The sequence below is a fragment of the Megascapheus bottae genome, chromosome 38 (assembly GCF_031878675.1).
Source record: "Megascapheus bottae isolate mThoBot1 chromosome 38, mThoBot2.hap1, whole genome shotgun sequence".
NCBI classification, from domain to species: Eukaryota; Metazoa; Chordata; class Mammalia; order Rodentia; family Geomyidae; genus Megascapheus; species Megascapheus bottae.
The window spans coordinates 259,833-280,708 of record NC_143546.1 but is presented as its reverse complement, the minus strand read 5'-3'; the positions used below and the strand labels follow the sequence as shown (position 1 = coordinate 280,708).

At 41.2% G+C, this 20,876-nt stretch overlaps 1 protein-coding gene across 10 annotated transcripts in view; it reads left to right on the top strand.

Moving 5' to 3' along the window:
• The first annotated feature begins 2,264 nt into the window (after nucleotides 1–2,264).
• The window catches only part of Dmxl1 (Dmx like 1), a 115,686-nt gene continuing 97,074 nt past the window's right edge, over nucleotides 2,265–20,876 (top strand). For 4 of the 10 annotated variants that reach the window (XM_090325536.1, XM_090325530.1, XM_090325531.1 and 1 more), the window contains exons 1-6: nucleotides 2,269–2,521; nucleotides 11,659–11,784; nucleotides 16,017–16,088; nucleotides 16,912–16,990; nucleotides 17,709–17,841; nucleotides 20,666–20,732. In XM_090325536.1, the coding sequence (XP_090181662.1) occupies nucleotides 2,435–2,521; nucleotides 11,659–11,784; nucleotides 16,017–16,088; nucleotides 16,912–16,990; nucleotides 17,709–17,841; nucleotides 20,666–20,732 (564 nt within the window). In that variant the 5' untranslated portion in view covers nucleotides 2,269–2,434. Of the gene's footprint in view, nucleotides 2,522–11,658; nucleotides 11,785–16,016; nucleotides 16,089–16,911; nucleotides 16,991–17,708; nucleotides 17,842–20,665; nucleotides 20,733–20,876 lie in introns of those variants that run through there. The other 6 variants (XM_090325535.1, XM_090325533.1, XM_090325534.1 and 3 more) reach the window with 3 other exon arrangements.

Below are 20,876 nucleotides of genomic sequence, written 5' to 3'. Positions count from 1 at the left end.
GACTCTGGAAAACTTTAGGAAACCTTAGAAGTAATAAGTTAAAAAGTACACTTAGGAAATGCTAGTGACCAGTGATACATATTGAGAGGTCAAAGCAAGAAGATTGCAAATCTGAGGCCAGTCTGGGCAACTTAGTGAGACTCTATTTCAAAATAAAATATTGGGGATTTAACTCAATAGTAATGTGCTTGCCTAGTGTGATTGAGACCCTGGGTTCAATCTCTAGTACTACAGTGTTAGGTTCACCTGGAAGAAATGACAAGAAGTCATTTCTTGGCTCTCTCCCCCTGCATCCTGGAAATCCCTGCCCAGCACCCATAAATCTGGCAACTGGCATGCCCGGCTCTCAGTCTGAGGTATTTCCCCATCCTCTCCCTTCCTCGTGGTCACACCCCTGCCCCTATATAATCTCTCACTTCCTTCCATAAGCTCTCTTGACCAACTCCATCTTGGGCAGTAGGAGGTCTGCTTTCTCCTCACCCAATAAACCCTCTTCTCCTGAACTGAGTGGAGTTTCCTTTCGGCAGAAAAGGAAAAAAAGGAAGGGACACATTCAACTATAGGTATGTTAGATTTCAACAAAATACATTTATAAGACATAGAGTTGAGCATGCTGGAACAGGTATAGGCCTGTAGTCTTAGCATCAAGAGGATGGTGAGTGTGTAGCCAGCCTGGACCAAACAGGGAGATTTTGTGTCAAAAATACAGCCTAGCGCCCCAGGCCTAGGGGTTCCTGCCAGCAATCCTAACTACTCAGGAGGCAGAGATGGGATGATCTCAAACTCATCCCTGGCAGGAAAGTTCAGGAGACTCTTAGGTCCAATGTTACAAGTTATGAAAAGGGATCTAGCTGTTTTGCTTGTTCTTTTTTTAACATTTCAATACCATATATATATATATATATATATATGACATCCCAAAAGATATATAAGACGTTGAAAAAGTTTAAGGAAATTAAATTTCTAGGATGCCCTCGTCACAGTGTCAGGATGACATCTTGGTTGTTGAAGACAGCGTGTCCTGCTGCTGTAGCCCAGGCTGGCCTGGAACTGGCTTCTCTCACCTCTCCAGGGGGGGGTGGGGACACCATGACCCAAAGAATCCGGTGATTCACGTCATCTTGGGGGGAAACCCGGGGCTTGTTTGATTGATGAGCCGTTGCCCTCTAGTTACTTCCCAGACAGAAGTCGATGTGAAGGTACCAGAGAAGTCCCAGTTTCTGTTTATCCAGGCAACACGGAACACCTAAACCGGGGAGGAGAGAACGATCTGTCCCCCTCCCTGCTCCCATTATATGAGGGGAACAGGTAACCGCGACCCCCTCTCTACATGAATCACCTCGATAATAAAAAAATAACATAATAAAAACAGACTTTTCACACGGAGCGGGGCTGGGTCAGCGTTCAGAACCCACGGTGAGACGAAGCCAGGTTGAATAGATGGAGTCGGCTTCCCTCCAGCGCTCGGGCTGTCAAACCCATCCAGGTGGAGACTGCGCGCCAGGCTGGAATAACCTGACCTCCCGGTCACGTGGAGCCGCCAGGACCGGCAAGCGGTGCATGTCGGGACTTGTAGTCCGACCGGGATCAAGGCAACCACCACGCTGACAAGACTTCCAGCGTCACGGGGATTCTGTCTCCAGGGTCACCTCCGGAGCGGTGCATGTTGGGATATGTAGTCCGACACCCCCAAGGAAGCCGCAGCTTCACTCGTCATACTTTTCTTCCTGTAAGCTTTCTGGCTCAACGGTTAGGTGAAGCTCTGAAGTAAAGCAAAACCCGGTAAATCTCACTGTGGGCTGACCGTCCTCCCGCTAGGCTGGTGGTCGTTCCTGAGCGAACGGACAGAGCAGTGCTGCACCAGCCTCGAGGCGATTGGTCAGTGTTCAGTGTTGGGCGGAGCCTCAGCGGGGACGAAGCTCAGGATTGGCCAGTTTCTGGCTAGAGGCGGGTTTGTGTACTGTCGTGGAGACCGAACCGCGGGCCTCGGCTTGGCTGGGGAAGTCTCGCGATGTTTCCGTCGACGGGACCCGCAGACGCGCCGTGGGCGACGGAGGGCAGTGGGGGCGTTGGCACCGGAGCCGGGCTGGGGGCCGGTCCGGCGGGGAGGACGAGCGCGCGGGCCCGAGCCTCCCGGGCTGTCGCGAACGGTCCTTCAGGCCTCGGGCCAGTGAGACGAACCCCGGCCGCGGCGGGCGAGCGGACGCCGAGCCCCGGGCCCGCGCGGTGACAGGTGCGCCCGCTCCGCGCGCTCCGCCCGCCGCTCCCGGCCTCGCCCGCCGGGGGCCCGGGATGCGAGGCCCCGGGCTCGGCGGCTCTGGGCGCCGGCCACGGCGGACGACGGCGCGGAGGGGCGGAGACCCCCGGCCCTGACGCGGCCCCCGCGGCATGAGCTGGGCGCGGCGGCCGCCGCGCGTCTGAGGCCGACGCCGACATGAACCTGCACCAGGTGCTGACGGGCGCCGTGAACCCGGGCGACCACTGCTTCTCCGTGGGCAGCGTCGGCGACCAGCGCTTCACGGTGAGCGGCGGGCCCGGGTGGGTCTCGTCCGTCCCCGGCGTCCCCGGCGTCCCCGCCCCCCGCTCCGGCTCCTTCCTCCTCCCGATCCCCTCCCGATCCTCCTCCCGATCCCCTCCTGATCCTCCTCCCGATCCCCTCCCGATCCCCTCCCGATCCCCTCCCGATCCTCCTCCCGATCCTCCTCCCGATCCCCTCCCGAGCCCCTCCCGATCCTCCTCCCGATCTCCTCCCGATCCCCTCCCGATCCCCTCCCGATCCCCTCCCGATCCTCCTCCCGATCCCCTCCCGATCCTCCTCCCGATCCTCCTCCCGATCCCCTCCCGATCCCCTCCCGATCCTCCTCCCGATCCCCTCCCGATCCCCTCCCGATCCTCCTCCCGATCCCCTCCCGATCCTCCTCCCGATCCCCTCCCGATCCCCCGTCCCTCCGCGCTCTCCTCGGCTGCCCCTCGATCCGGGGCTCCACGATGCCACCTTGAGTGCTCTCGTTCCCAGGTCCCCTGGTTCCCCACCCCACCCCCCCTTGTCCTCCCCCCCTCCCGGACCCCCCCACCGACCTCGGAAAACTGAACAATCAAACCAAAAAGCCTTTAGATTCAAACCAGAAGTTGGGATGGCCTTAGAATAATTACAACAACAAACAACAACAACAAAGATTGCAGAAGGCAGCAGTCTGTCCCGGCCGGACAGAGTTCATCTATCCAGAAGGAAGACTTGGAGCACACACACCCGTCTGTCGTTCTCTTCCCCTCTCCACCCCCCCCCCCCCACCATACACACTTAGACCCAGGATTCCATATTTTTTTTTCCCCTTTTAATTTCAAGTTGAAGCCATCTGTCAACATCAGAGCTGTCGTAATAATAATAATAATAATAATAATAATACCGTGAAAAAGTTCCTTTTCGGTTTACCTTCCTTTCAGATTCACTCAGGAGTCACTTGGGGAGATGGTGACAAGGTATTTTAAAACCCGCAGGTACTTCGGGTTCCATATGTAACAGCCTTGGAGTTCTTAAAAAAAAACAACAAAACTGGCCTCTAACGTTGTTCGAATTAATTAGTCAAAAGTTGTTCCATTGTGTCTCACAACTCCTCTTGTTGTGGAGAGGGAATTACAGGTTAAGGCTTATCCAGACTGCTTTTACTTCTCTTGGTCTCAGATTTTGATTGAAAGAAATGCGACCCTGTATTTGCTGTTTATCGGCATAGTGGCTTTTTCTTGGAAAAACAGACACACACACGCACACACACACATTAACTGGCTTTTTTAGTAATAAAAATGTTTCATATCCGCACAGCACTGGTTTAAATAACCTTAACTAGCTTTCCTAGTAATTTACAACCAGTGTTAAGCACATTTGAAAGGCAAAAAGGTATTTGTTAAATAATTGGTATTTTTTTATCTCTTTAGTTGTAGTTAAAAGCAAAACTCAGTTTTGTATAAGTGAAACAATATAAAGACACCAGTGAACTCCGGATTTAGGAATTTTGTATTTCTGATGTCACTCTCTTTGACTTCTGAGGGGAGCCTTTGTCAGAATAAATAAACCTCAGTGTGTAACTATAGTGTAGGCACTTAATGCCTAAACTGTACTTTGAGAGTTTTGCCAACCAAGCACTTTGCTCACAAATAGAGAATGCCTTCTGACTCATGCATACCTTGGTTTGCACTTGCTACTAGTAATTGCGAAGATTCTAATTCTTGGTGTTTACCTAACCTGGATAGTCTGTTGCAGAGTGAGCCATGGGTCTCAGTGATCAGTCTCTTTATAATTGGACATTGCTCTGTTTCTTGTTATTTAAGAGAAAGAAATAAACATTACCATTGGGGATTCTCTTTGAGGTACTTCATAGAATAATACTTTTGCGCTCTCTGCCATCTCCTAAAGTTGTGAGTGTTTTCTCCACTGTCAAAACTAAGAGCTTTTTAAAGAAGACATTCAGAATTTGGGGGAGCATTGGTGTGATCTTCAAAGCATATACAATGTTTATATACCTGGGGTCATTCCTCTTGTGAAACCTTGAATTGCTTCCATTTTGTCTGCTTATTTATTATTATTATTATTGCTGCTAATGAGGCTTGAGCTCCAGGCTTGTGTGCTATCTCAGAGCTCTTTTACCTAAGGCTGCCATTCTACCACTTTGAGACACAACTCCACTTCCCACTTTTTGTGGCTAATTAGGATAAGAGTCTCACAGACATGCTCTGCGGACTGGTTTTACCATGTTCCTCAGAGCTCAGCCTCCTGAGGAGCTAGGATTACAGGCATCAACTACCTCGCCCAGCCGTCGTGTCTTATTTGTAAGGAGAGGCTAGCCTGCACCATGATGTAGCTTCTGTTTAAAATCTCCCTAAAGCCGGCTCCACTCCCTTCCCTCCAAGCTCACTGCACATGTCTCCTAAATCTCTGGGAGCATACCAGTAAATAGGTTAAAAATTTAAAAAAATGTTTAATTTAGTATAAAGAAATTACAGCTGGCTTCAATTTCAGTGGTAGTTTAAGGATCTAGTCATGAGTTGGACATTAGTGGCTCACGCCCGTAATTCTAGGTAATCAAGAGGCTGAGATTTTAGGATTGTGCTTTGGAGCTGGCCTGGACAGAATAGTGTGTGAGGCTCTTATCTTTCATTAGCCAGCAGAAAACCAGAAGTGGAGGTTTGGATAGAGCTACAACCTGAAAAAAGTGAATCAAGAACTAGAGGCCATGAATTCATGCCCCAGCAGTGAAATTTTAAAAAAAAGAAAGATTAAACTATGTTTTTACTTTCCAGCCAGTCCTCCCCTGACTGTTTAACATTACATTAATGGTTTTGTTACAAAATTTCTTTTTTTTATTGTCAGGATAATGTATAGAAGAGTTAGTTATATTCATCAGGTAGTAGGTGCATTACTTCTCATACATTGATACTCCTTCTCATGTTTTTGTCCCCATTACTCTCCCCTCATCCTCCAAAATTTCTTATTCTTGTTTTCCTGAAACTTACATTTATCACTCTTAACATTTCCTCTTCTGGGGCAGGGAGTTTGGCCTAGTGGTAGAGAGCTTGCCTAGCATGCATGAAGATCCAGGTTCGATTCCTTGGTGTACCACACACATAGAAAAAGCTGGAAATGGTTTTGTGACTCAAGTGGTAGAGCTCTTGCTTTGAGAAAGCCCAAGGACAGTGCTCAGGCCCTGTTCAAGCCCAGGACTTGCAAAAAAAAAAAAAATCCCATTTGTTTCTCACATGAAAAGTCAACCTATTGTTTACTCATAACTTTTGTCTTTAACCTCTTTTGATTTCTTTTTCCTTCTTATTCTAGGGATTGAGCCTCTACAGCCAATAGCCTAAATTTTGATTTCTTATTTCTTTGATAGAAAGATAGCAAAAATGAATAGTAGAACTCCTCTTAGTTGCAGTTTTACTAGAAATGAAGATGTGAGATCATCTTGTAGTTCCCTTTGGAAAATTATTTCTAATGCTTTATGATTTCTCTTAAGACAGTCATGTGTTTATTAATCTCTCTTTTTGCATTTTTAAATAACTCAACCTTTCCTGCTTTGGAAGATTACAAGAAATAAAGTCTGACAAGTTTTAAATTAAAATGAAGTTGAATTTTAGTTTTTATGTATTAGAGCTTTAATTAATTACTAAAATGAGTTAGTAAGGTTTTAGATTGCCTTTGGGAAGCTGGCAGTTGACAGTGACTATCTCTCTTACACTTGAACCTGTCTTAGCTTGTGCATCTGTGTATCTTCCCAGGCTTCATTTTGAGCAGTAGAGGAGGGATTGAGAGTGAGGTGATAACTCATAGTGGAGATATTACGTGGATTTGCTCTACAGCGTGTTCTGCACTGTTAATTGTTCTGAGAAAGTTCTTTAACAATGGTCAAAATGACTCCTTCAAAAAAAATTTAAATTCTGGGGCCAGGAGTTTGGCCTAGTGGTTAAAGTGCTTGCCTAGCATGCATGAAGACCTGGGTTCAATTCCTCGGTACCACATACATAGAAAAAAGCCAGAAGTGGTGCTGAGGCTCAAGTGGTAGAGCTCTATCCTTGAGAAAGTCCAAGGACAGTGTTCAGGCCCTAAGCTCAAGCCCAGGACTGGCAAAAAAAAAAAAAATTAAATTCTGTATACAAAAGGGTTTCAACTCAAGTCAGATTATGCGTACAGTGCAACTTAATCAATGTCACCCCTTCAAACTATTTTTGGAGTTAGTGATTTAGCTTAGTGGAAGAGCGTTTGCCTAGCAGGTGCAAGGACCTGAGTTTGGTCCTCAGCTCTACCAAGAAAACACCAAACAAGACACTCTTACTCATAGGATTGTAACAAGAGAAGTGCTAATAAGTTCATGGTTTAGTATTTGTGAAAATCAAAAATGTTGTAAATATTTCTATTCCGTATAGTGTCTGGTACTATAAAGTGCTTATAAATACTGATTGAATTGATGAAAAATAGAGTAAAGAAGTCTCATTGCAGTATACAATTACTGTTAATAATTCAGATTTAAGTTGAACTAAAATCTATTAACGTTTTTTAAAATTGTTTTCACCTGCACATAATTGTTATAAATTTTATGTTCAACATATAGTGAGAAACTAGAGGAAACTAGGAACATTAAACCAAAATTATTTGTCTTTTGTTTGGTTATTGGAATGCTTTCTTTACTCCTTTTTCTATGTTAATTTCTTGTCATTAGAGTGAAAGTGTTTGAATAGTCTGGTCTTCCTCTCTTGATAGCTTGGTTTTAGGTAAAAAAAAAAAAAAATATTCTGGTGCCGGGAGTTTGGCTTAGTGGTAGTGCTTGCCTAGCATGCATATTTTGTAGCATAGGCATACTTTGTTTGAATGAAATGAAAAGGAAGTTATTTTCCAAGACAAAAAGATGCTAAAACTTAGACACTCCTTTTTCTGCCTGGGAATTTCAGCATTTGAGCTTTAAGAGGGAAAGCCAAGTATGTTTTATCTCCAGCCTGCCTTTAGTACTGAGCAACTCATTTTATGAAACTCAAAGGTCTGGCAGTAGAAACCTAAGGCTCAGCTATGTGGGTCTTGGTAGGTAAATGAGGACTAAATAAGCATTCTCTTTCCTCAACTTTTTATGATGTAATCACTTTTTAGTTTAGCTTTATCTTTTGTTGTTACAGATGTTTCCAATAGATTATTAAAACTGGTTCAACTTCTATAATTTATGTCACATGATGAAATTGTAAGCACAGAAGTACAGTCATAGAACAAGGAGAAAAATGTTAAGTTTAAAATGACCTGTGAGGGCTGGGAGTATATGTAGCTCATAAATAGAAGATTAGCCTATCATGGCAAGGTTTGATTTCCAACAACTGCAAAAATAAAATGAGTGTGTATAGATGAAAATAACGTATCCACTATTAATCCACTATTAAATTCTTTCTTCTTTGAGTGGTAATTTTGTTTTGTGATTGAGTTTTGCTATGACCTGGAACTCATCATGTACCTGGCTTCCATCTTTTTTTTTTTTTTTTTTTTGTCTGTAGTGGGGCTTGAAGTCTTGGACAGGGCATTGTTCCGTAGCTCTTCAGCTCAACACTAGCACTGTACTACTTGAGCCACAGTGTCACTTCCCATTTTCTGGTAGTTACTTGGAGATAAGAATCCTAAGGACTTGGCCAGGAATTTGGCCTAGTGGTAGAATGCTTGCCTAGCATGCACGAAGACCCAGGTTCGATTCCTCTGTACGCCACACACATAACAAAAAGCCGGAAGTGGTGCTGAGGCTCAAGTGGTAGAGCTCCAGCCTTGAGAAAGTCCAAGGACAGTGTGCAAGTCCTGAGCTCAAGCCCACGACTGGCAAAAAAAAAAAAAAAAAAAAAAAAAATCCCAAGGACTTTAGTGCTGGGGCTAGCTTTGAACTGCAGTCCTCAGATCTCAGCCTCCTGAGTAGGGAGGATTACAGGTGTGAGCCACCAGCCCTCGGCTTGCCTCATTCTTTCAGGTGCTAAACTACAGGCATGTGCTTCAATGACTAATTACATTCTTAAATAAGAATAATTTATCTATTTATTAAGTTAAAATCTATGATGTAATCTGATATATAACACTTGTGAGTAAAAAAAACCTAAAGAAGAGGGCGCAAACTTTTCTGCCCAGACTGGCTTTGAACCACCAAATTTTGAATTTTTTTTTTTTAATTGGTCATGGGGCTTGAACTCTGCGCATGGACGCTGTCCTAAACTCTTCAGCTCAAGGCTAGTGCTCTACCAGTTGAGCCATTGCGCCACTTCTGATTTTCCGGTGGTTCATTGGAGATAACTCTCATGGATTTTTGTGCCTGGACTGGCTTTCAACTGTGATCCTCAGATCTCAGCCTCCTGAGTAACTAGGATTATAGGTGTGAGTCACTGGCAACCAGCTGCACATTCTGAATCGTAATCCTTCAAAGTAACTACTATTACAGGGGAACGCTGTCGTAAATATGTAAAATTTAATATAGCATTTGGAGAATCAACGATAATCAGTATTTTATCAAAAATTTAATAGCATTGAGAAAACAAATTTCTAGATAGATGAGTGTATGAAATAATTCATAAATTCATTTTTGGAGATAATTCTTGTCCTGAGCCTTATGATTCCTGTTATGGCTAGGAGAGGAAATTACTATTCAACTTTTTGTCTATTGCACTAGTTTTGTTCAACTACACCAGTTTTGTTCACTATAAGGTACTACTGTAACTGAATTAGGTTATGTGAAATTCCTTTTAGGAATATTTCCAGGTAATTGAGTTTTATTAGGGAAGGCATAGGAATAGAATCACATCAAGAAACAACACAGAGCTCTATACTGGTGGCTTGTACCTATAATCCTAGTTGCTTGGGAGGATGAGATCTGAGGATCTCAGTTGAAAGCAGCCCAAGCAGGAAAAGTCCAAGAGCCTCTTACCTTAAACCACCCACGGAAGCCAGAAGAGGCGCTCTGGTTCAAGTGGTAGAGCGCTCGCCTTGAGCACAAAGAGGCTTGGGGACAGCAAAAACATACAAAGATTCTCAAGTCAGCTCCCTCACTGACAGGTCATCATCTTATTTGGGCCTTGAGTTTTTATTTTTGTGTGCAATATGAACATATGTATGTGTATGTTCTCTGAAGTCCTTTTTCTAATAATACTTTCTCTCTTTTTTTTTTTTTTTTGCTAGTTATGGGGCTTGAACTCAGGACTTGAACCTGTCTTTGGACTTATATCAAGGCTAATGCTCTACCACTTGAGCCACAGTACCACTTCCAGCTTTTTTCTATGTGTGTGGTACCGAGGAATTGAACCCTGGTCTTTGTGCATGCTAGGCAAGCACTCTACCACTAGGCCAAACTTCCGGCCCCTCTAATAATATTTTCAACAATTTATATAAAGCTGTTTTGGCTCTGGTATGAATTAAGGAGAAGGAATATATAAAGTATAACTGTTTTACATAAACATGTATGTATGCAAAAATGTTGAGAATTTAGATGAAAAAACTTGTGGTAGATGTTAATTATTGTCAATGTGTTATGTTGTACCTGCCTGTAATATATGTAAATATTAGGTCAGCCAAATGCCTTATAAAGGAAGAAGCACCTGTGGTCAAAGAATAGATGAAAAAAGACATAAAAAGAATTTGAATTGGAAGAGTTTTGTTTATTGTTGTTAAACTTGAAAACACCTTTAAAATGCTTGTCAACAGGTCTTGAACATTTGTCCTTTTGTTTGATTATAGTGGCTGGTTTTTTTTTTTAATTTTATTGTTGGGGTAATGCACAGAGGGGTTACAGTTACATTCATAAGGTAATGGGTGCATTACTTCTCCAACATTGATACCCCTTCTCATGCATAGTGGCTGTTTTTGTGAGATTGAATAATCACTTTATTCCATAGGTATTTTATAGAGTACTACTTTGAATAATCACTTTATTCCATAGGTACTATAGAGTACTGCTTTTGTATTCTAGTCCTTTCTGTTGAAATAGGAGGCAAACTTGTTTCTACACTCTTGGAATGTAACTTAAATAGATAACAAAAGCAGACATTTATAAATTATGATATACTGCTGTGAAACAAATAAATGTTAATGTGATGGAAAGTAATAGAGAATGGTAGGGAATTTAGACCTGGGTATTGATAGGAAGCTAGTGAGGCAAACACTACAGATAGATAAAAGTCAGATGAGCTGCCTGGAAATGGAAAAAGGAAGGGCAATGTGAGCACAGGCGAGGGAAGAAAAGGAAGTAGGGACACTTTGAGAAGGATTTATAGAATCTTGGATTTCATTCCAACTGCAGTAGGAAATAAGTGAAAAGGTTTAGGTAAGGAAAGTAACTTGGTGCATAGATTTTTTTAAGTCATTGAAATTAGACAAGAACGGAGGCATTTAGGTATCTTTAATAGCTGTGTCACAGAGGGATGGTGTCTCATACAAAGGTGTAGTAGCTTTCAGTGAAGACAAGGGAATGGATAAAGTAAGTTGGTATGTTTTTTTTCAGATAGGCTGGCAAAATTTGCTGTTGGACTATATTATGGGAAGAAAGGGAATACTTCCAAATAAATGTGTATCCCCCCTACTTGCCACACGGCACCGGCGACTCATGTTTATATTTCTAGCTACTCAGGAGGCTGAGATCTGAGGATTGCAGTTCAAAGCCAGCCCAGGCATGAAAATCCATGAGACTCTTATCTCCAATTAATCGCCAGAAAATGGGAAGTGGTGCTGTGGTTCAAGTGGTAGAGGGCCGGGAGTTTGGCCTACTGGTAGAGTACTTGCCTAGCATGCCCCAAACCTGGGTTCTATTCCTCGGTACCACATACATAGAAAAAAGCTGGAAGTGGTGCTGAGGCTCAAGTGGTAGAGCCCTAGCCTTGAGAAAGTCCAAGGACAGTGCTCAGGCCCTGAGTTTAAACCCAGGACTGGCAAAAATAACTTAACTAACTAAATAAATAAATCAAGTGGTAGAGCACTGGTGTGGAGCTAAAGAGCTCAGGGACAGTACTCAGGCCCAGAATTCAAGCTCCCCACCCCCAATTTTTTTCCCCTTTTCCATTATTTTTTTTAAACATGTAAAATGAACTCACTCTTAAAACCCTGTATATTTTTAGCATTATATTCAGTGCCAGTATTCTATCTAATGTTTGTATTGCTTTTATTTTACTTAGGCTTATGCTTCTGGATGTGATATTGTAATTCTGGGGAGTGATTTTGAAAGATTACAGATTATCCCAGGAATTCAGCATGGAAATATCCAAGTGGGATGTGTTGATTGTTCAATGCAACAAGGCAAGGTTTGTAATTTTGTCGTAATATGCAAATTTGTTTTTGTTAAGATAATTTGTGAAATATATATTTCTTTTTTCATTAGAGACTTGCTTTGTTTCAAGGACAAATTTTTTTGGCTAAGATACGTTGTGGAGTGTGTTCAGAGATTGTTCTTATATAATTTTAAAATGTACAATTTTCTCTTTGAATTAAGAAACATAATAATAGGTCTAAAACCTGTTACTTTGTTTAGCACTGTAAAAAACAAAACAAAGAAAATGAAAAAGTTGACTTATTTGAAAATTAATTGGATTGAGGAAAAAGGAATGACATTAGGTCTTCAATTTGTTTATAACTTTTTTTTCCAGAAAATGAATTCTTACATAGTCATTATTTTGTAAGTAGGTAGTTTTCTTCTTGTATGTCTAGCAATTTGTACTAAAAGCCCTCTAAAATATGTGATGTTTTATTAATTTCCAAGTTTATAAAAAAGATCACAAACTGCCTGGAAATAAAACTGTAACCTTGAAAGTAAAGTAACCATAACACAGCACAAGAAACAGCATATATATAGTTTTTCTAGATCATCTTAGACACAAATCTGTGGCATACTAGAACAGAAGGCATACCAGTTGGCAGCATATACTGATTAATATGTAGACTATGCTAGTACTGCATAGTTATAAATGGTTAGGCCTATTTACAGTGGTATCAGTGGTATCAATTCTCAACTGAGCTTTATAAATTCATTTTCTATAGGGATATAGATATATTTTTGACTCTGATTCCATTAGGACTCTTTGTGTGTGTGCTAGAGATTAAACCCAGGCATTATACATGCTAAAGACACACACTAGGGACCAGGAGCATAGCCTAGTGATAGAGAGCACGCCTAGCATGCACAAAGCCCTGGGTTCAACTACTCAGTACCACATAAACAGAAAAAAACGGAAGTGGCGCTGTGGCTTAAGTGGCAGAGTGCTAGCCTTGAGCAAAAATGTGTCCAAGGACAGTGTCCAGGCCCTAAATTCAAGCCCCAGGACTGGAAAAAAAAAAAAGACACACATTACCATTGAGCTACACCTGGCCTCAGGTAGAACATTTTATGTGAAGAGTAATAATTGCGTGAAAGTGTGTACATTTAATTGTCTTTAAAGAATAGCTGTCCTAATATTTAATAAATCTTCTAGTACAAAATGTTACTAGGCCCAGTGTAGTGGCCCACACCTGTCAACCTACCTACTCAGGAGGCTGAGATCTGAGGATCACAGTTCAAAATCAGCCTGGGCACTAAAGACAAATTAACCACTAGAAAACCTGAAGTTGGGCTTTGGCTCAAGTGGTATAATGCTAGCCTTGAGAAAACTCAAGGACAGTGTCCAGGCCCTGAGCTCAAGCCCAGGACTGGCAAAAATAAATAAATAAATTAAAAAAAAAAAAGCTGGGCATGGTGGCTCATGCCTGTCATCCTAGATACTCAGAAGGCTGAGATATCTGAGTATCAAGGTTCAAAGCCAGCGGCACAAAAGGACTTGAGACTCTTATCTCCAGTTAATCAGTAGAAAATCAGAAGTGGGGCTGTGGCTATAGGAGTAGGGTGGTAGCCTTGAGCTGAAGAGCTCAGGGACAATGCCCAGGCCTAGAGTTTAAGCCCCATGACCTGCCCCGCCCCCCAACAAAAATAAAGAAAAGATGTCTCTTGGGTCCACCATTGCAGTCAATGCCTATGTGTTATATTGCAGGTCTTCTTGTTATTCTGTATCCCTTCTTTTTATAAAAATGTAATTACAAATGTTTTTCATCTATCTTTACTTTTATTACTTTGCACAGTGCATCTCCAAATCTGCTTTTTTGTGGGATGCTAAAAATCCTTGGGATTGTTCCTTTTTCATTCTCTTCATATTTTCCCTCCTTTATCTGTAGTTCTATACTTTGTATTATTAAAAACATACTTACATCATCACATAGCTCACTAGACTCAAATAAAGCTAGTTAATGTTGAAATCTAATTGAGTAACTTCTAATGAGAGCTACGTTTCACAATCAACTCTAGTGATAGTCTGAGGTATAATAAAGAATTCATTTAGTTATATGATCATTATCTAATAAAGGACTCATTGCCTTGTTTAAAAATTTTGCTAGGGTCTGGAGCTTAGCCTAGTGGTAGAGTGTTCAACTAGCATGCATAAAGCCCCGGGTTTGAGTCCTCCATACCACATACTCAGAAAAAGCTGGAAGTGGCACATGGGCTCAAGTGGCGGAGTGCTAGCCTTGAGCAAAAACTGTTCAAGGACAGTGCTCAGGTCCTGAGTTCAAGCCCCATGACTGGCAAAAATAAATAAAAATTTCCCTACTATCAAAGTGTTCCTTTAAGTTATCAAGAAGAAAAAAATTCAAGTCCTAATACATTGAGGCTTAAGACTACTTTTAAGGAGGAAAATATTGATGAAGAGAGGGTGAAGGGAAATACAAATATGATTGAAGTACTTTATGTACATGTATAAAAATGGAATAATGAACCTTAATGGAATAATGAAATAATAAAATTGTTTACAAAAGGGGAGAGTAAGAAAGTAGTAGAGAGGGTAAATATGATCAAAGTACATTCTATGTATCACATGCCCATTTGTGTAATTAACATATACTAATAAAAAGAAAGGGGGAAGACACTAGTTCTGGGTTTTTTTTTTCCTTTGCCAGTCTTAGAGCTTTAACTCAAGGATGGGGCATTATCCTTGAACTTTTTTGTTCAAGGTTAGCTATTTCTGTACCACTTGAAACATTAGTTCCACTTGTGGCTTTTTGGTGCTTAATTACAGATGAGTCTCACACTTTTTTGCCCTGGCTGGCTTCGAACTGCAGTCCTCAGATCTCAGCCTCCTGAGGTAGCTAGGATTACAGATGTGAACCACCAGCAACTGGCCAGCACTAGTATTTTATCATTAATATTTTTCCTTGGCCAGCCATTACATTAATTTTCCAGAAATCAATGTGGTTCTGTTATTTATCAGCTTCAAAATATTCTTTGCTTCAGGTTATCTTGGAAAAGATAAAATTGTTTATGTTGATATAAATCCTTATACAGGCCTCTTGAGCCTTGTATTATTCTTCATTATTTTATAAGGAATATTTTTGGCTAGTCAGACTGGTGATCAGTCAGCTCTAAGCATGGACTGCCTCTTCTGATCCTCTCACTGTGTAACCCAGCTAGTCCCAAACTAGAGATCTTCCTGCTGCCACCCATCAAATGCAGAGATGACAGGTGTGGACCGCCACACTCAGCTTGCTGCTTTTCATCCTTCCAGCTGTGTTCATACTAAGCCCCAGGTTCATAGTTGGATAATCACTGCCTTTTGAAATTCAAAACATACCTAGGGTATGACTTAGCTCAAATCACTGTAGGTGATTTACCCATCTGAGGAACTCAGGACATCTAAAATACTCTGATAATAGCATTATTTTTTAGATGTCATATCTTCATGGCTCATCAGCTTTTATTGATCAAATGTTCTTTTTTCTCATTCATTTTATCTATTTTGATTTCTAATATTTTAATGTTCTTTTTATAGGACTCACTTAAGCTGTCATACTGCTCACGTTATAGAACAGGGTTAGTAAATTTAGGGAGTCAGGAGAATGCTTTAGAGGAAGAATACCTGTACAGCCCTAGGTTCAGACTGGCACTCCCTACATAAATTTTTAAAAGCTAACTTAGAAGATAAATAAAATGTTTAAAAATATGTTTAAATTCACAACAGGGATAGATTTAAGTTTCACTTTTTAGAAGTTAATATATACTACCAAATTTTGTGAAATTTCAGTAGAGACTATCCAAAAAAACAGAGTTTGAATTCTGTGAAGTTGTATATTTAGCAGTGGTTACGTTGTTAAGTTTTCTTCTTCAAGGGAAAGAATTAGCATTGCTATTCACATTGTATGTTATTTACTAGATGTTAAGTGTTTTACAGATATTCTTTTTAGTCCTCAAAATACAATGGTTGTGAAGATAGCATTATCTGTATTATAAACACGAATAGGGAAACTTGTGCAGTGTTGGAGAGATGAACCTGCTAGATAGAGAAGGTAGCAATATAGGAATCAAAGTGAATGTGGGAGTCTATAAAGCTAACATTCTTGAGAATTAATGAATGAAATTTGTGTATGTAGATATATTAAAAATTATAGTAGTTCATGTTCTGTTTTGACCTGTAAGCCACTTAATACATCTACAATAATTTTTTCTATTTTCTTTTAAAAGATTGCAGCATCCTACGGAAATGTTATCTCTATCTTTGAACCAGTTAAGCTACCGAAACAAACGAAAAATTTGGTTAGTAATTTATCATTTCTCTTTTAGGAATTGAAATGTCTGTATTGTTTAAAGGACATAGAATCAAGGGGGCCACCAAATAAACTACATGTTAAGTCCAACTTCCATATCAGAATGCAGTTACATCTTTTACTAGGATCAAGTTATACTAAATTGTGTCAATAAATGCCTTGAAATACTTTCTTTCCCTCATTTCATTTAAATTATTTGTTTTTTGTTGTTGTTGCTTGTGGGGCTTGAATTCTGGGCCTAGACGCTGTCCCCGAGCTGTTCAGCTCAAGGCTACCTTTTGAGTGGTTAATTGGAGAAGTCTTACTGACTTTAGTGCCCTAGCTGGCTTTGAGCCACGATCCTCACATCTCAGTCTCCTGAGTAGCTAGGATTACAGGTGTGAACAACTGCACCCAGCAGACTATTTTAAAAGCCCAATGCTAGCTACTCAGGAGTCAGATGTGAGGATCATGGTTCGGAGCCAGCCCAGTCTGAAAACTTCCTGTGAGACTCTAATCTCCAGTTAACCTGGAAGTGGAACTGAGGCTCCAAGTGGTAGAATGCTAGCCTTGAGCAAAAGAGCTCAGAGACTGAACCCAGGCCCTGAGTTAAAGTCCCGCAACCACCTCTAGCCACAGCAAAAATAATTTTAAAGAATACAAACTTGAAAATATATTTGGTGCTGTGGCTCAGATGATGAGTGCTAGCTTTGAGAAAGCCCGAGGAGAGGGCCCAGGCTTTGAGTTCAAGCCCCAGGACTGGCAAAGAAAAGAAAATATATTTGACAGAAGAGATACTAATTGTAATTGACTATTTTTTTTTCTAATTTTAGGAATTTTATAATCAGTGGCAGAAAATTGGTCAGTTTTTTCTGGAATCAATAGCACACAATATCACTTGGGATCCCACAGGTAAGAAAATAAGCAGGATTAGCTGCCATGAAATAATATTGCTTGGGCTATTGTTTTTACTACTCATGTAATTCATACATCAGACTGCAGTGACTATACAAGTGTGTAGAGAAATCAAAGAGGTTTCCCCTTGCTTCTAAGCTGTTCAACAGCCTTTTCCCCAAATATCTTTTACTTTTTTGTGAAGTATTCTTTTTTTTTTTTGCCAGTCCTGGGCTTGAGCTCAGGGCCTGAGCACTGTCCTTGGACTTTCTCAAGGCTAGAGCTCTACCACTTGAGCCTCAGCACCATTTCTGGCTTTTTTCTATGTATGTGGTACCGAGGAATCGAACCCGGGTCTTCATGCATGCTAGGCAAGCACTCTACCACTAGGCCAAACTCCCGGCCTTGTGAAGTGTTCTTATTCAGTTGTTTTTTTTTGTTTTTTGTTTTTTGGTTTTTTTTTTGCCAGTCCTGAGCTTGAGCTCAGAGCATGAGCACTGTCCTTGGACTTTCTCAAGGCTAGAGCTCTACCACTTGAGCCTCAGCACCACTTCCGGCTTTTTTCCACATGTGGTACCGAGGAATCGAACCCGGGTCTTCATGCATGCTAGGCAAGCACTTTAACCACTAGGCCAAACTCCTGGCCCTGAAGTTGTATTCTTTTTATAGCATTATATGAAACTCTTGAGCATGTAACTTGGTGTTATGTACCTATCCTCTTTTCTTTTGTTCTTAGGTAATCGTCTTTTAACTGGTTCCAGCTGTTTGCAGCTCTGGTCCAATACTAACTTACCAAAGCAAACTGAAGATGAAAATCCAGATAGAACAGATATTAACTTGGGGGATTGGAGGTGCATTTGGTATTGCAAGTAAGTAAATATGTAGAAGATTAAACTGATATGCCTGTTTGTTTTTTCAAAATATGCTTTATTTGTATAAAACCTACCTTATTTTTATAAAGGATTTTGATATGTCTTTTCTTGTACACAGTTTATCATGTACCAAAGATACACATACACACACTCACACTCACACTCGCACTCACACTCTCACACTCACACTTTTATTTAGTGCCAGTCCTGGGGCTTGAACTCGGGAAATAGGTGCTGTGCTAAAGGTCAGTGTTCTTCCATTTGAGCCACAGCTCTACTTCCAGTTCTGTTTCTTTTTTTGGTTAATGGGAGCCAAGAGTCTTGTGGACTTTCCTGCTGAGGCTGGCTCTAAACTGTGATCCACAGATCTCAGTCTCTTGGGTAGTGAGGATTATGGGAATGAACCACTGGTGCCCAGCAATCCATCAATCCAGATATATATGTGTAAATATATATATGGCCCAGAGTTCAAGCACCATGACAAAAATATACATATACGAATGTGTATATATTCTATCTATCTATCTATCTCTCTCTCTATATATATATACTTTTTTTTTTTTTTTTTTGCCAGTCCTGGGGCTTGAAATCAGGGCATGCATGAGCACTGTCCTTGGGCTTTCTTCAAGATTAGAGCTCTACCACTTGAGCCATAGGACCACTTCTGGCTTTTTCTATGTATGTGGTACTGAGGAATCGAACCCGGGTGTTCATGCATGCTAGGCAAGTACTCTACCCCTAGGCCAAACATGCGGCCTCCATATATAGTTGTTTTTTTTTTTTTTTTTTTCTGGTCATGGGGCTTGAACTCTGGGCCTAGGCGCTGTCCCTGAGCTCTTTAGCTCAAGGCTACCACATTACCCTTGGGCCTGGGTATTGTCCCTGAGCTCTCCAGCTCAAGGCTGTAGCCCTATCCCTTGGAGCCACAACCCCTTTTCATTTTTCTAGTGGTTAATTGGAGATAAGAGTCTCGTTCTTCAGTGCCTGAGCTGGCTTTGAACTGTGCTGGCTTTGAACTGCACTGTGATCTTCATCCTCAGATCTCAATCTACTGAGTAGCTAGGATTACAGGTGTGGGCCACCTTGCCCAGCTTCATACATATTTTTAAGAAGTCAAAATAACCAGAAAGATAAAAAATTATATTTGAAATGATGTGACATGCCTCTTTTGCTAATAGGTTTAGTGCAGATTTATGAACTTGGACAAAGAGAAAGAAGTAACAGTGAAGTGCTTTGACATCACTGTATGTGTTACATTGAGGAGGGCACTGTAGGGTTGATACTCCAGTGTTCTTTTTAGGAGAAAGCTGGTAGATGAAGTTAGCCAGCTGAGTACATGATTGTTCTAAGTCCTTTGTTATTGGGTATTTGATATTTTAGATGTCTTTCTCACCTAAAATGTGTATTACAATGCAGGGATCAATAGCTCTGGAAATTCAATGTCCATTTTTAAAAATGCAACAATTTTTTCTTGCACTATAAGGGAGTAGAGTATATGACTTTGAGGCTGTAAAGATTTTGATGAAACATTATTCTTTGGATATAGATTTTTTTTTTTGTGGGTCATGGGGCTTGAACTCTGGGCCTGGGGGCTGTCCTAGAGCTACCCCTAGGGACACAGCCCCATTTCTCCTTTTCTAGTGATTAATTGGAGATAAGAGTCTCACATCTTTAGTAGAAGATTCTCAGATTTCAGCCTCTTAAGTAGCTAAGATTACAAGCGTGAGCCAACACACTGGCTTTTTTTTGTGGGGGGGGGGGAGTTCTAGAGCTTGAAGTCTGGGCCTGGGGGCTGTCCCTGAGCATTTTTGCCCAAGACTAGTGCTCTACCACTTTGAGCTATAGCAGCACTTCTAGTTTTCTGGTGGGTACTCTAGTTGGAGATGAGCCTCCCAGACTTTACAGCCTAGACTGTCTCTGTACCAGACCCCTCAGATCTTAAAATTATCTGAGGGCCAGGAGTTTGGCCTAGTGGTAAGAGTGCTTGCCTAGCATGCATGAAGACCCACGTTCATTTCCTTGGTATCACATATATAGCAAAAAGCCAGAAGTGGTACTGTGGCTCAAGTGGTAGAGTTATAGCCTTGAGAAAGCCCCAAGACTGTGCTCAGGCCCTGAGTTTAAGCCCCGTGACTGGCAAAAATAAAAAAATCTGAGTTATCATTTATTTATGAAGTATACTTAAATGTGAGGAGTGAGCTGGTAATGTGGCTTAGTAGTAGAGTAATAGAGTTCTTGCCTAGCATGCAGGAAGACCTGGGTTTGATTCCTCGGTACCACATACACAGAAAAAGCCAGAAGTATAACTGTGGCTCAAGTGTTAGACCACTAGCACAGATAGGTTCAGGGACAGGACCCAAGCCCTTAGTTCAAGTTCCAGGACCCCCCCAAAAAAATGGTGAGTGGTAGCCTGGGCCCAACTTTGTGACATGTATTTCTCAGTGTATGAGGCAGGGCCATGAGTTCCAGGCTAGCATTAACTTCATAGATCCTGCTTTTCAAATTGTATGTGATTTTGGGAACTGGAGAGTAGTTATGTGATAGAGCATGTGTTTAGCATGTGTGAGGCTTTAATTCAGTCACCAGCACACAGAAAAAATGGTTGTAGCTTTAGAGCTGAGAGTCCTAGCTAATAGGGAAGCCCAGGCAGGAGGACAACTTGACTGGGAGACTGGGCCTTATAGTGGGACTCTTCAAAAGAAAAAAATGCTTCGAAGAAAAAAATCTCTATGTGAAGAAATTACTGAAGTATAATTTCAAGAACATGGAATTTTTGAACTGGTTTTTCTTGCAAATTATTCCTTATCTGTTCTATTTACAGAACTGCTTCACAAGTTCATTTAATGAAATTTTCACCAGATGGAGAATTTTTTGCCACTGCTGGGAAGGTAAATTGTGAAAATATGACTGTCAAATTCTGTGTTTATACTTTATTTTAAACATGTAAATACATTAGCCAGCTTCATCCATTTATTGAACTTAAAAATATTGCTTTCTATTGAAAATATTAAATATAAAGAACATCTAGATAT